General features: G+C 43.7%; 1 protein-coding gene across 3 annotated transcripts in view; it reads right to left on the bottom strand.

The window, feature by feature from the left end:
* RSU1 (Ras suppressor protein 1) overlaps positions 1–7,887 on the bottom strand; it is a 159,260-nt gene extending 151,373 nt beyond the window's left edge. Inside the window, exons 1-2 of one of the 3 annotated variants that reach the window (XM_010966825.3) lie at positions 7,730–7,887; positions 7,372–7,483 (exon numbers count right to left, since the gene is read on the bottom strand). In XM_010966825.3, coding sequence (XP_010965127.1) covers positions 7,372–7,480 — 109 coding nt within the window. In that variant the 5' untranslated portion in view covers positions 7,481–7,483; positions 7,730–7,887. Of the gene's footprint in view, positions 1–7,371; positions 7,484–7,719 lie in introns of all 3 variants that reach the window. The other 2 variants (XM_010966834.3, XM_010966844.3) reach the window with 2 other exon arrangements.
* Between the last annotated feature and the right edge of the window lie 4,447 nt (positions 7,888–12,334).

Raw genomic sequence — 12,334 nt, forward strand, 5'->3', positions numbered from 1 at the left:
CCATTTGCAGCAACATGGATGGACCTAAAGATCGTCATTCTAAGTGAAGTAAGCCAGAAAGAGAAAGAAAAATACTATATGATATCACTCATACATGGAATCTTAAAAAACAAACAAACAAAAAGACACCACGAACTCATCTAAAAAACAGACTCACAGACATAGTAAACAATCTTATGGTTACTGGGGAAAGGAAGTGGGAGGGGATAAATTTGGGAGTTTGAGATTTACAAATGTTAGCCACTGTATATATAAATTGACTTTTTTAAGTTTCTTTAGTACCGTATAGGGAACTGTATCTTGTAATAACCTTCAATGGAAAAAAAATGAAAACGAATTATATATATGTATATGCATGACTGAGACATTGTGCTGTACACCAGAAATTGATACACTGTAATTGACTGTACTTCAATTTAAAAAAATACACAAAGAACTTTAAAAAGTCAACAGTAAGAAAACAAACCACCCAATTAAAAAATGGGCCAAAAAGCTTAACAGACACCTCATCGAAGAAGATATACAGGTGGCAAATAAGCTTATTTCCACATCAGACGCCATTAATGAGCTCCACACTAAAACAACAAGATACCAGTACACATCTATCAGAATGACTGAAATCCACACCACTGACACCACCAAATTCTGGCAGGGATGTGGAGCAACAGGAACCCTCATTCACTGCTGGGGGATATGCAAAACAGTGCAGCCACTCTGGAAGATAGTTTACACCAAACAGATTCTTACCATTCAACCCAGCGATCATTTTCCTTCGCATTTACCTAAAGGAGTCAAAGAAATTTGTTCGCACAAAAATCTGCACACAGATGTTTATAGCAGCTTTACTCATAACTGGCAATTTGGAAGCAACCAAGAAGTCCTCTAACAGGTGTAAGGATCAACAAACTGTGGTGCATCCAGACAATGAAAGGTTATTCAATAATCAAAACACACCAGCTATCATGCCAAGCAAAGATAGAAGAAATTTAAATGCATATTGCTATGTAAAAGAAGCCTTTCTGTGAAGGTTACATACTACAGGACTTCACCTACACCAGGCTCTGGAAAAGGCAAAACTATAGACATAGAATTTCAGCGGCTGCCTGGAGTTCAGTGGGAAGTAATGAGGGAGACAGGGAAAAGCAGAACACAGGTGGTATTTGGGGTAGTGAAACGACACTATGCTGCATATGTTAGAAGCCTCAACACAATGTACACTACGGATTTTAGCTAATAATAATGTATCAATGGTTCATTAATTGCAACAAACGTAGCACTGGCGTGCCAGATGTTAACAACAGGGGAAGATGCAGAGGGTTAGTAACAGGGGAAATGGCTGTAAAAATGAAGCATAATTTTTTTTTAACAAGGAAAATGGGGATAGAATATGTACAAAACAACTGTTTTCAGCAACACTGGTGGCAGTGGTTAATATCAGCACAGTTAACTGTGTGTAATTTATCACTTGTGTGTAATGTACTAAATAAGGAACTGTGTGATATTCTAATTCTGTCATCATTTGTATCCCTGAGAAGCAGGCTTCTCAGAGTGGAAGAAAAGTAAAGACGTAGTGGGAAAGAAGTTAAAAGCCTTACAGCCTCATATTTGAATTGGACCTACCAGTATGAACGCATTAGACATTTTAATCTTTACATATATATATATGCATTTCTGTGTGTATAATGTAAACATACATACATATATATAAACACTTACACATACATATATGTATTCTTAGCTCTATCCACTAAAAAGCCCTGAAGGTCATTAATAACCCAGGAATAATGAGTACGCTTGTAGCCCAGATTGTGGCCCTAAAATACTTCCCACTAAGACAGACAGACAAAAACAGGGTTGCTGTGAGGACAGCCCACTCTAGGTCTCAGACAGGAATTCACAGACACATCGGGAAGACCCTGTTGCTGCAGATGGCAGGGAAGTTACAAGGCCAGTCTTTGGTCATGTCCAGTGGAGGGGAGAGTCAACTACAAGAGGTTCCCACAGGCCACAAATGAATGATCTGCACTTGAACAAGGTCAGTGACCGTGAGGCTGTGGTGTGCACGGATGCAAACATATTCTTTTAAAAAGCAAAATTTCTGATAACTACTTCTACATTCAGACCTTCTCCCATTGCTCTGGGGTGTGGCCTGAGCACTGGGAGTGTTTTGAAGTTCCTGGGGTGAATCTAATGTGTAGACAAGTTTGCCAGTGGCTGGTACAGACACTAGTGATCTGTGAGCAAGAAACTTCTCAGAGGAAAGCTTGAGATGTGAGTGATTTTTTTTTCGAAAGAGGGCAACGTACGTATGGAGCAAAAACCATGTCTGGCCTGACCAGTGTGGTCTGTGAGAGCGCGTTCTGCATCAAGAATGGTAAGCCTTTTTGCCCATCATCTAAATTTCAAATATTTTCTCTATTTTGGTGATTCTTGCCTTCTATTTCAAAAAGTGTATAAGAGCACACTCCATGACACAACAATTCCAGTCCCCATTCCAGAAAGGAACGTATGCATTCACATGGTCACAGCAGCACTTCTGGTAACAGCCCCAGCCTGGGAACCACCCAGACATCCATCAGTGGCAGAGTGGATGAATGTACTCGGACAGGGTCATACCCTGGATCTATAACCAGCTTCATAACACAAAGGAATCTCATGAACAGGATGCTGAGCGTGAGAAACAGTAAAGAGTGCACCCTATAAATCCTCTGGTTTTCAATGGTGCGCATCACAGGTAAAGGGAGTCTATGCTGTCAGAGTCAGGACCCCGTCTTGAGAGGACAGTGACTGGGAGATGCCAATTGCATTCTGTTTCTTGGTTTGAAAATCTGTCATGCTGCACTGTTATACGTGCACTTATCCACAGGAATACGTCAGTAAAGCTTTCTTGAAATGGATCTTTTAAAAACTATGTGTATTCGGAGAAGAAGGTTCCCATTGGCAAGAGTTTGGGAGGGTCGGCATCCCCGGACATATCCCTCAATCCCTGAATCGATACAGAATCAATAGCCCTGCAGGGCAGGTACTGCGGCTTCTAGAATGGGACCAGGTTGCTGGTAGACACCCAGGGTATGCTTGATGAATTAGCCGTTTTATCTTTGTGAGCTTGTCTGTCTAAAACAGTGGCGACATGAGCAGGGCTAGATGGCAGCAGGTAAGAACACAGCTTCTGAAGTCTGATGGCCTGGTTCAAATCCTGACCCTGCTCCGTACTATCTGTGTAATGTGGAGCAAGGTACAAACGCTCTGAAGATCTCTGCGTCCTCAGCTGTAAGCTGCAGGATGAGGATGAGGATGATAACAGTCCTAATGAGACGGTGACAGTAACCTTCTCATGAAACTTTTCCCAGGCGCCAAGTACAGACGCAACAGAGGTGTGCACACCAGACCCATGAGGGATGCTTAAGCCAGGGATGGGATGGGGGTTAAAATTTAGTCCTGGAGAGCTTCTCAGAGGAGGTGACAGAGGATGGAGTCCTGTGGAAAGCAAGCCATCACTTCTTCAATGAGCATCAGTTAACACTGGGCAGAGGAGGCTGGCTGGAGAGAGACAGGAAGGGGCTGCCCAGGCATGCACGTTTCAAAACACAAAGGCGGCCTTTAACGTGCAAGTTACAGGAGCAAAAAAAAATTAAAAGGTCTTAATGAAGATTACGGTGAAAATAACATGGTCTTCACAGCTCTTTTATCTTTACCCCGAAGAAGTCCTATAATGATGAAAATTCCTAACAGGCATGACCACCTCCTGATTTAACAGCCCATCCAGATAACCAGCCTTTGTTCGTTAATCAACAAAGCGTAACCTCTGTTGATTATTTTGAAGGGTCCTTTAGAAAGGCAACTCCCTCAGAGGCAGCTGACTTAGTTCTAAGATTTATCAGAGAGATATTTCAGTCTAACCTGAAATAAAAAAAAAAAAAAAAAAGATACAGGTTTTGACACCCAGAGGGCAATAAGCATGATGAGATCAAAAAGTCACAAAAAACTTAAAAAAAAAAAAAAAGAAATGATAAAAGGTTCTCTGGCCACTGCTGGGACTCTCTGCTCCCACCAAAGCTGAAGCTGATTACAGGGCCCTTCAAGAGCAATTTTATCACCCAGATGAAGAGTGCAGTGTGGGAGAGATTCTGCAGTGAAATCACTTGAATAAAAAAGTACAGAATTGGTACCATTACTCCTGGAAGCTTTAAGGAGAATGTGTGTGTAGATTACATGCCCTGTAGGCGGGCGGAAATGAAAGAAATAAACGGAGGGGTCATTTGAAGGAAACAGCAATAGAAATCTGTCAGGATGCTAGGCAAATGGCCCAAACATACCAGGTTCTGTGAAGCCACACAGAAAACATCAACACACAACACACATAGAGGCCTTGCCCGGTCTAATTAACCAGCCTACCCCTGGTTCAGGCCATCCACTACATTGGGACTGGTTACCCCGGGGCTTACACACTCTCTCTGGACAGTCATACAAAGTCACTGTGCACGCACGAGGTCCGGGCACGATGCTGGGCACCTGAAGTGAAACAGCGCACTCAGCACTAACCCAGTGCCGCCAAGTGGGTACCTGCGTTTCCATTTGATGAGGAGGAGCGTGAGGCTCAGAAAGGTCAAGTCGCTTCTCTGAAGTTGCACAGTGCTAAGTGGAAAACGGACCACCTGAACTCCGAGGCCCGACGTGGAAGCACTGGACCATGTTTGCCTCCCAGGGTAGGACCTGACCACATCCAGCATCTGGCTGGACTGACAGAAAACTCTAGGACCTGTCGATGTGTGTCTCCAGCCTAGGGAGCCTTCCCCATCAGAAAGCTTTTGGTACCCAAACTCCTGAGAATATTTTTTAAAGGCAACTGACTGTCTCAGAGGAAGGAAGTACTGCAGTTATAAGACACAACTCTCCCAAGTACCCAACCTCCACTCTTACCTTCAAAGCTGAATTCTTGCTCGTCATTTGAGAAACTAAACAAAGCAAAGATAATGAAAGGAAAGCCTGAGACACGATAACCATTCTCTGTCCGTGCAAATCAACTGTCCTGTGGACTTAATCTTGATATTAATGCATAAAACCTAATGATTACAGTTAAAGTTTTACAAGTTAAAGACTATAGGAATTCATATACTACAGCTAACGTCATCATGCCAAACATCTTAGTATGTAAAATATTAAAATATAGAGTAAGCGCTACGTGCACTACTGAGAAATGAGTCCCAGCGGAGGAGGGGACTCTGAAGGCATCCTGGGACCCTCTAGACTCCAGAAGTCGGGAAGTGTCAGCAGCCACTCTTGGGGTCAACCACACTCCAAAGGCCAGAGATGGTGGACTCTCCAAATTCACTTCCATTGAACTCCCCAAGGCTCTTCCCGAAGCCACTTTTTGGGAAAAAAAAAAATTATCTTGTTTTCCAGCACCTCATATGACACCGGAAACACCTGTTTCAGGAAGCAAGTGGCTATCTTTTCTTTTCCAATGAAAGCCAAGGCTTCAAAGAGATAACACAACTGAACTGAAATAGGGACTATAATAAGCCAGTCTCCCTGCTTATAAATATTACACAAAGAATCCTCTTCAAAGCTATGGTCCCTGAGGTTCCCTGAGGTACCACCACGGCCCCCGCAGGGCAGAGGCAGTGCAGGGACACATCCTGATCTTAAGTGCCAATTCAGTACCAGAGACACCTGCTCTCTCACTGCCACCAAAAAGCCATCACAGCTGAGAGAGGCCAACACGCTCCCAGGAGGCTGAGATGCTAACTCGCACAAAAGGGAAACTAACTGGCAGGTGTCTCCCTAAGGATTACCAAATGCACATCATCTATGGCCTCTCATCCCCTTGCCTTTGCAGAGAGGAATCATCAGCACCAATCCCAAGCTCCGTCCCAGGCACAAACGAAGCATTCACAGTAACTTTCCCCTCTCTGTGCCCAACAAGCATCATCTTTTGGGGTCTTCTAGACATCTCCCCTTCTCCCATGTCACCTCCTGGTCTGGGTCTCATCAACTCGCTGGCCTAATCCATCCTTCTTTCCTTCATCCATCAAACGTTTTTGAGCACCTGCTCTGTTCCAGGCATGATCATAAAGAAGGTAGGTACCTGTGAATATTGCACGGGTTTAGTGCTGCCAGCCGGCCAGTGGGGAAGAGAGGTGCTTAGACTAAGAACACATCACAGTCCTGTGTAACAGGAGTCACAAAGCAAGGTGTGTCCACCTTCACGGAGGAGGAAGTGACTATGTCAGCGTGATACAGACAGAGATGGCTTCACAGTGAAGGCTGTGACAAGTGAGCTGAACTTTGGCAGGTAAGTAGCAGGATCTGGGGTGAAGCAGAGGGAGGAAGAGGAAACAATATTTCTAAAGGCACAGAGACCTGAAAGGCTGCCCTGGTTCAGGAAGGACTATCAGTTCAGGGTGGCGGGGACACCAGATGCATGGAAGGAACAGGAGCAAAGGTAGATTGTGGTCAGATTCAGAAAGGAACATGTCATCCTAATGAACTTGGAGCCTTACCATTGCTAATGGACACCCAGGAGAAATGTTTAAGGGAGAAGGTCCAAACTTCAGCCACAGTCAGCCTGAAGAAGGGTTTGAATTCACATCTAACATGTTGGAATTAGTTGCCAGTATCTAAAAGTTAGGAATTTTCATATAAAATTCTGGATTCTTGGCTTCATAGAAAAAAAAAAGTCTGGCAAACATGGGCCAGTGACAATTATTTGGCTCTGACAGCAGACGTAGCGGCTGCCCTCTTCAGATGGGATCCCTATTATGGAACTCATGACCATCCTCAACCAGCCCCAGAAGGCATTTGAGTTTGCCACCCCTGATTTCAAGGAGAGAGTTACAATAAAATGTGTGCCACAGGAAAATAACACTGAAAGCAATACAGAGCCTAAAAGTACAGGGGCAGTAAAACTGAAGGCAAGAGGGAAAGTTAGGAAGACATCACAGTAGCACAAGAGGACATAAAAGCCTTAATGAAGTTAGGAGAATAAACCCAGAAAAAGACAGAAGTCAAGAAATGTTTAACTTACTCCAGACACGAAAATACTTATGTAGTTTTTGCGTGACATTTGTTCAAAGGGCAAAGACTATATTAAGGGAATAGAAAAATTATTCAGAAATAATCTTTAGTCCACCCCAATGCCATCACTCAGCATGGACAACTGATGATGTACAGCAGCAAGAGTCTGTGTGATTCTCATCCTGCCTCTGCTGTCCGTTTTCCAGCTGGGACAGAACAAATTCTGACAGCTAAGCTCTTGACAAGTGCTGTTTACAAGCAACAAGTGGGACTTAAACTGTAACGTCTCAATTACTTGTTATACTCAGAAGCCCCTCCAGCTCCTCCAAGGGGAAGGGCCTCCAGGGAACTTACAAAGGCCGTTGACATCCAGCATGTTGGAGATGCCCCGGTCACTCATGTCCACTTCCGGCTGATTCTTCTCCCGGCTCTCCTCCACCAACTTTTTCAGAGACTTGGACATGATCTGTACCAAACGACAACAAAACAGCACGTGGGCGACGGCCGGCAGGCTGCAGGGATAAAAGTGAGAGAACCCCGGGCTGGCACTCTCCAGGTTTCCCCCGGCCCTGGGAAGTGGGCAGCAGCAGGCAGGGTCCGGGTGCAGGGAGGGGGATGGAGAGGGCGGGACAGGGCAGTGGGAAGGGTCCAGGCACCATTCCCGCCGTGCAGAGAAGCAAACGCAAGTGCAGTACCACTCACGCACACTCACTGCGGAGAGCAGCACCTCACAGGGCGCGAGAACGACAGGCTTCCGCAGAGCGAAACCGCGCGGCGAGAGATGCACTCGATCAGCGCAAAACGGGCAACCGAACGAGGAACACGCCCTGTCCCGGCGCACAGCGCAGGCGCACACCGTGCGGCTCGCAGCTGCACGCCCCGCCCGCGCCCGACCCTTCCCAAATTAGGAGAACAGTTCACTAGACGTGGCTCAGGGCGAGGCTCCGCCCATAAGAGACTGCCTACCCCGCGGCTGGCCAATCACGTCTGCTATTCGGCCTCGAGACTCCACCCACCCCAGAGGTTAGTCCATCCCTCTGGAATCCACCTCCCCAACCCTGGCTTGGAGAATCCGATTGGACTGGAGTCGGCGACTGCGCACTAGTTTGGTTCAGGCTCAGTGAGCAGCTCGAAGCCAGAGACCTGTGGGCGGAAGCCGGGGAGCTCTGGGAGCGGCTGCGAGGGAGTGGTTTGTAGGTCAAGCTGGGGCGCGGGGAAGCTTCAAGTAAATTTTCTCTGTGTGCTGCTGCCTTGTGGTTCCACTTATGGGAAGTTGCTACCCCGAGTCCCTTCCTCACAGTTGTGCCTCCCGCTATATTGTGAGCTCCTCAAAGCAAGAACTCCTTGGTGGTCTGTGCATCCCTGGCCCCCAGGTCGCAGTCACCAGATAAATACGTGACTTATCTGTTCTTATCCTACAAAGTTATGTCATAGTTTAGTTTGCTTTCTATTGAATGATGATTTCCTTAAACAATTTTCTTTTTTTTTTTTAACTAGAATTTTAAACTGTTCTCTTTTTCTTCTTGTACCTTAAGCTTTTCATTACTCCTCACTGTTGGAATCCACTGAATTTTTCTTGAAGATTTTATTGGAATCTACTAACTTACTGCTCTTACATTGATTCTAGCCCTCCAGCTGAGAGGTTATCTATAATTTATTTTCACTTTGTTCCTGGTTTTAAACAGACACTTGTATAGGCATTTAGCTGGAGTACCTATACCCTTCAAGTAACTTTCTCTAAAAGAATGTGTAGGAGGCACAACTGTTGAGTTGTTGAATGTTTCAAGATGTTTTTATTTTGCCCACACCTTTGATCATTTGACTAGCGTGTAATTTTGGGTTCAAAATCAGTATCTCTTAAATCTCAGTGGCAGACTCCCACCGACTAGTGTTTCCTGTGTTGATGGCCATAAATGTATCAGTTTCCTCAAATCTTTGCAGGGAGCTATTGTTTTCCCTTGGGAAGCGTTTGTGATCTTTGATTCATCATGCTGAAATTTCACCATAGTATCTCTGATGGGAGTAGTGTTTTTTTAATCTGTTTAGTGCTTTTGGGTCCTTTCCAGAGGAAGATTCATTTCTCTCTTCCTCTCTGGAGATTGTTTTCTGTTATTCCTTTGAAATTTCTTTCCAGGCATTCTCTCTGATTTATCATTCTTTCTGGAAATTTTGTTAGTCAGGTGGCAGCCTCCCAGGCTGGTTTTCCATAGTTTTGTTTCCCACCCCCCCTCATATATTTCATTTCATTTCTTTCTTTCTTTCTTCTTTTCCCTTTAACTTAATTTCTGAGAGATTTTCTCTTTTATTTTCCAAATCTCTATTAAATTTTTAAAAATTATTTTGGCTATTAATGAAATATACTTCCTAGACCTTGTTTAGTATACCCTGCTTTTGTTTCATGAATGCACACTCTCTTCTCTAATCTTTCTGAGGATAAACTGTTTTTAAACCTCTTTTCTGTTTATTAAATTATGTTTCCTCATGTCCCTTTTTTGTTAGTTTATCTAGTCCGTTCAGGCAGCTGTAACTCTTCCTCTGTCTGGTGATTCCTGGCTATCATTTTGTATTTAAGCATGAAGCCCAAGCTGATTTTTCTAGATAGCTGATGTAGTTATTTTGTCCCTCTTCTGTTGTTGATGTGAATTTGTTTCCCTCCTTGGTCAACATAAATTTTCCCTGGGCTGTTGGTTAAATTCCTTCAGAGGTTAGAACCCAGTTTTATGGCCACCTGGGATCACCAGGCTGCCTTAACTAGTAGAAGGAAATGTGAGCATCAGTGGATACAGTTGTTACATCCTGTTTCAGCCCCTGACACTGCACCTGCCAGCCCCACAACTAGATAACCTATGGAAAATCAATTCCCAGTTCTGCTGCACTTCCCTCTTGAATTTATTTCGGGGTACGTTTACTTTCTGTTTAATTTTCATCACACTTGCCTTCACTTCCACTTTTCCAGAGATTTGTTTTCATTCCCTTATGATCTGCTCTCTTTCTTTTCACTTTTACCGAATCTTAATGAACTGTGTGTCCCTAAGTTCCAGATTTTTATAGCATGAAAACGGGGCTGGCTTCCTGGATATGCAGACTGTGCATACAGTGACCCAAAGCTCCAGGCTGGGATGGGCCCATGCTTGGTTTAACGCTCTGCTGTCACTGGTTTGGAATATTTAATAATTTTTAGACAAGGGATCCTCCATTTTCCTTTTTGCACTGGGTAAATTAGGTAGCCAGTCCTGCAAGAAAAAGTCAGTACTTATCAGAGCTTAAATCCCCTCTGCAGCATCACTGCCAAGGACACCATGCTTACTTAATTTATGCCTCAGTATGGAGGGATGTACTATTCCTGCCTTCAAGCCCACATGGTGGGCCAGTTAGAGACAGCATGAAAGATGCTTGGGCTACAAGTGGCACTTCAGACTGAGAACAGCAGGTCAATTCACATAAATCATTACATAACTCATTCATTTAAAAATGCTTTTTAGTCTCTAACCTGTATTTATAACAAACTACTAAAACATATGAAGTAAGTCACCACATTAAAATTTGAAAAGCAAATTTCTCATTGAATCTCCAAAAATTATCATATCATTTTTCTTCCAGTAATCTCCCCATTAAATTAATGGCCATGGAGTGACATGAGGTCTCTGTAAGTTAAAATTTTTCTTCCATTAACATTATTTTTGACTCTGTGTCATCTCTAAGATTTCACCAAACCAACAGCTATTGCATTCTAATTTTTTCTAGGTCATACAACAGTGTCAGTCTTTTTTAATAATGTCACTAGATCTACGATAAAAGTTGGACTGTCATATTTTAAAAAGGTCACACTCAATCCTTCAGGCAGGAGGGGAGGCACTCTCTTGGTTGGTTGCTGAGGTTAAAATCTCAGCTGTGTCACGCAAGTTTAGGTAACTTTTCCATCGTACCTCATTTTGCTCAGCTGTAAGATGGGGATGAAGGTTCTTTGTGTTCCATTTCAGCGAGTGATGTGAGAATGATGCCTGCCATAGAGCACATGTCACGTAGATGGTAGTTCTCATTTTTTTTTAATAAAATGAAAGATGTTAGTACTTGTTTGGTGAATGTAACCGATTTTTAACAAATTCCTCCAATTACGTGGAACTGAAATTTAATAGGAAATTATCTCCTAGCCCTGCCAAATTGTCACCTGCCCCATCCATCCCCTACAACATTCTTCCCGAGAATGTCTGAGGTGCCAGGAGATTCCTGGCCTGCGGTGTCCTCTCACTGAGATATCCCATCCTGAAGGCCAGATGAGGGTGACTTTGGCCAACGATGGCTAACTTAACCTTGAAGACCAAAAGGCAGGTGCTCTGTCCTTCCTGTTAAGGTCCAGTTCTTTAGGGAGACAGAAAAGGAGTGGGGAGAAAGGTCACAGTGTGCGGAAGCCTGGCTCCCCTCAGTCCTGGGCTCCCTTCCCTTCCAATTAAGACCTCGCCTCACCCACCCCTCAAGCCCATTCATCTTACATATGGCTTTTTGGATTCTACTTACAGCCTATGGAATGAGAGAAGATATTCTTATTTCCTGTTGTAAGTTTTCAATTTTAAAGCATCATAATATCGATGATGCTTTTTTTTTTTTCAGTTCTCACATACCTCCTAGGATCGTGTGTCTCCCTGAATGAAAACGACTCTTGTAGACACCATTACTTGAACGACGCAATCACAGAACAAAGCATCTTCTACAGCGTATGTTAATCTTGCTTTTAGCTGAAATTCCTAGCTCCTGGGTTATTGCACACCTTTCTCCATATTCTGTATCTTTGTGATTCATTTTTGGATGAAAGAGCTAGATCTTATGTCTACGCCGACCAACTTGTATCTTGGGGGTTTTGGTTCCAGCCTGCCTCTTCAATGCATGAACCCTTCTCCTCATAGGGTGTCACCCGTAGGGTTGATTTACCAATCCATCATAGAGTTAAAAGGAAGCAGGAATTTTTAAGGTGAGAACATCTCATTTATGTGGCTCTAAACTCTGTGCCAAGATCCCTCCTTGGGCATTTGAGTCGTAGAGGAAGAGGAAGTAACACATTTGATAATGTCTTTCATTCACTTGGTCCCATGATCTTAATAAGACTTAACTTTGCATATTTAACCTAATGGCTCTTTGTTAAAGGCAGAAAAAAAAAAAAACTTTCTAAAAGCTTCGCTTAACTATGTATAACTATGTGTTGTTAAACTAGGACTTGACAACAGCCAAACATGTGGAAGTTAACTAGACAGGCAGCTTGGCTCCGGAGTTTCCATCCTGAAGGACTCACAGACTTCATCAAAATGTAAACACTCAGCTTGCA

Source organism: Camelus bactrianus, chromosome 35, assembly GCF_048773025.1.
Source record: "Camelus bactrianus isolate YW-2024 breed Bactrian camel chromosome 35, ASM4877302v1, whole genome shotgun sequence".
In the NCBI taxonomy this organism is placed as follows: domain Eukaryota; kingdom Metazoa; phylum Chordata; class Mammalia; order Artiodactyla; family Camelidae; genus Camelus; species Camelus bactrianus.